General features: G+C 42.6%; 1 protein-coding gene across 1 annotated transcript in view; it reads left to right on the top strand.

Annotated features, from left to right (window-relative positions):
• The window catches only part of aire (autoimmune regulator), a gene marked incomplete at both ends in the record, with an annotated part of 5,352 nt that extends 4,986 nt beyond the window's left edge, over positions 1-366 (top strand). Inside the window, one exon of the mRNA XM_080854456.1 lies at positions 283-366. Within this exon, the coding sequence (XP_080710582.1) occupies positions 283-366 (84 nt within the window). The remainder of the gene's footprint in view (positions 1-282) is intronic.
• Positions 367-2,350: the final 1,984 nt, after the last annotated feature.

The following is a 2,350-nucleotide window of genomic DNA, read 5'->3' as shown; positions in this document are numbered from 1 at the left end:
CCATCCCTCTCTCTCTCTCTCTCTCTCTTTGAAGGTTTGTGATGGAGCAGAACAAGTTACCTCAGTTGTGAGGAAAGAAGAGTTCGACTCTGTGGTAGGAGAGGTGAGAAGAACACCGTGTGTGTGTGTGTGTGCATTTGTTTAACACATGTTTGTGTGTGTGTGTGTGTGTGTCTTTGAGTGTGTGTCTTTGAGTGTGTATTTTGGGCATTTCACGCTATTCTGTGTATTTGTTCCTCATTTGTGTGTGTGTGTGTGTGTGTGTGTGTGTGTGTGTTACAGCAGGGCTCTGTAGACACCATCCTGCAGTGGGCGTTCCATAACCTGTCCCGCCCACTGGCTGACTCTCAGGGCTTCTTCCCATAGGCCTGGATGGGCTGACCACACCCCCAATGAGACTCCGCCCACCATATAACCTTCTAGAACTAGTGTTTCTCTCGCAGCCCTTTCTAGTGGGCCGCAAAAATGTTTCAAGTTGGAACTAATTTTCCACGAAGAATGGATTTTTAGTTGAGAACAATATTAATAAAATGTATGATTAAAATGAAGTGTTTTTAAACACAATAGAAAAACAGTCATAACAGACAGATCATGAAAATAATGCCCTATCTTGGCAAACTTAGAATCCAGAACATCCATTTTGGATTTTGCACAGTGCCATCTAGTGGTGGAGATGTGGTTTCTCATTGTAATTTGTTGCCTACAACGACAAGGATCTACACGCTTTCAGTCTTTCCCAGCATAAGACACCAGACTGAACTAATTTGTCTGAGACACGATTGATTAGCTGAACGCACCGGGTTTAACTAATAAAAAACCTTATAATTGCATCGTAATTACTGTGGGGTCAAAACAATAACACACTGTGGTTCTGTTTAAATTCCATTTATACTCACCCATAAGAAAAGTTTCGCTTCGAAGATGGAACTTTGATAGCTCCAGGGACCTGAAGTGAATTTATTGTTTCAGTTATGTTTCAATTTAATCACAGACATTTCTCCTAACATTTATAAGAAGAAAGAGATGAGGCACTTAAGTGTAAAAAATCAACCATAACTCACAGAAACAAAGATCTCATAGCAAGCAATCTTCACAACAAGTCTCCTTGGTACACCGCAGGAACTTTCAGGAGAGACGAGATGTCTGGAATAATCCCAAATGGCGTATAAACCAAGTAAAGAATCAAATATTAGTAAACTTAGGAAACTATCAGATGCCTGTTTTGGTGTCGACCTTGGTTACATCCCCTCTCAAGGTCACAGGCTAATGGGTAATTTGCAGACACACACACACACACACACACACACACACACACACACACGAATGCATAGACAGAGCCATGCACACGGACGCACGCACACACACACACACACACACACACACACACACACGTTTCATGCACACTTCATCTCTCTCTCTTGTCCTCCTTTCCCTCTTAATGTCAGTGGCTCATCAGGCTCTTTCACTAACCTGCCTCAGTCCACACAGATTTACCCCCTTACTCACCCCCCTCACCAGCAGACCACTCACCCCCTTACTCGCCCCCTTGCACTGTCTCTTCAAACACAAGGCTTCATTGCTTCAAGTTAAAATGGACCATGATGACATGACATAAAACTGTTTGGTAGTTAACAGTGAGTGTGCTTATCCTCGTAAAAGACTCAGCTCAATATCACTAGTAAAGGGTTTAAAGAATGGCGTGATAAGATGGTGAGTGTCAGTGGCAGTTAATAATCCTAGTACACTCGATGCTAACTTGGAATCGTATATTTAAGTATATAAATTTCAGTCTAGATTTGCAGCAGGCAATAATGTAGTCTACTATTTGTGTGATTGGTGTTAAGGCAGCAACAGTGAATGTAATTAATACAAAGAAATGGATTCAGGTTATTAATTAATTAAGAACTACAATATTATAACCATGTGTTTGCATTATTCTATGATCAATTGTCACTGCACGTCTTTTAAATCACATTTCTACAGAGAGGAACATATTAATGTATGGTGCCATCCCTGCCCGTCATTCTTGCTAGATCCATGAACTGGAAAATTAGCAGCTAAAAAGTGTAGCAACCCTGATGGAACCAATGTGTGTGTGTGTGTGTGTTTGTGTGTGTGTGTGTGTGTGTGTGTGTGTGTGTTTGTGTGTGTGTGTGTGTGTGTGTGTGGGGGGGGGGAGCGCACAGCCGCCACACATGGATCCCGGCTCTCGCTCTACGGTAGCCAATCAATAATCAGTCAATAGGTGTCACATGTCCGTTCCCATCGCCACACGCCAGGCTCATCTACAGACACACACACACACACACACACACACACACACACACACACACACACACACACACACTCT

The sequence above is a fragment of the Sprattus sprattus genome (assembly GCF_963457725.1).
Source record: "Sprattus sprattus genome assembly, chromosome: 16".
NCBI classification, from domain to species: domain Eukaryota; kingdom Metazoa; phylum Chordata; class Actinopteri; order Clupeiformes; family Clupeidae; genus Sprattus; species Sprattus sprattus.
The sequence above is the reverse complement of the archived record's forward strand: the minus strand, read 5'-3'. Positions and strand labels throughout refer to the sequence as shown.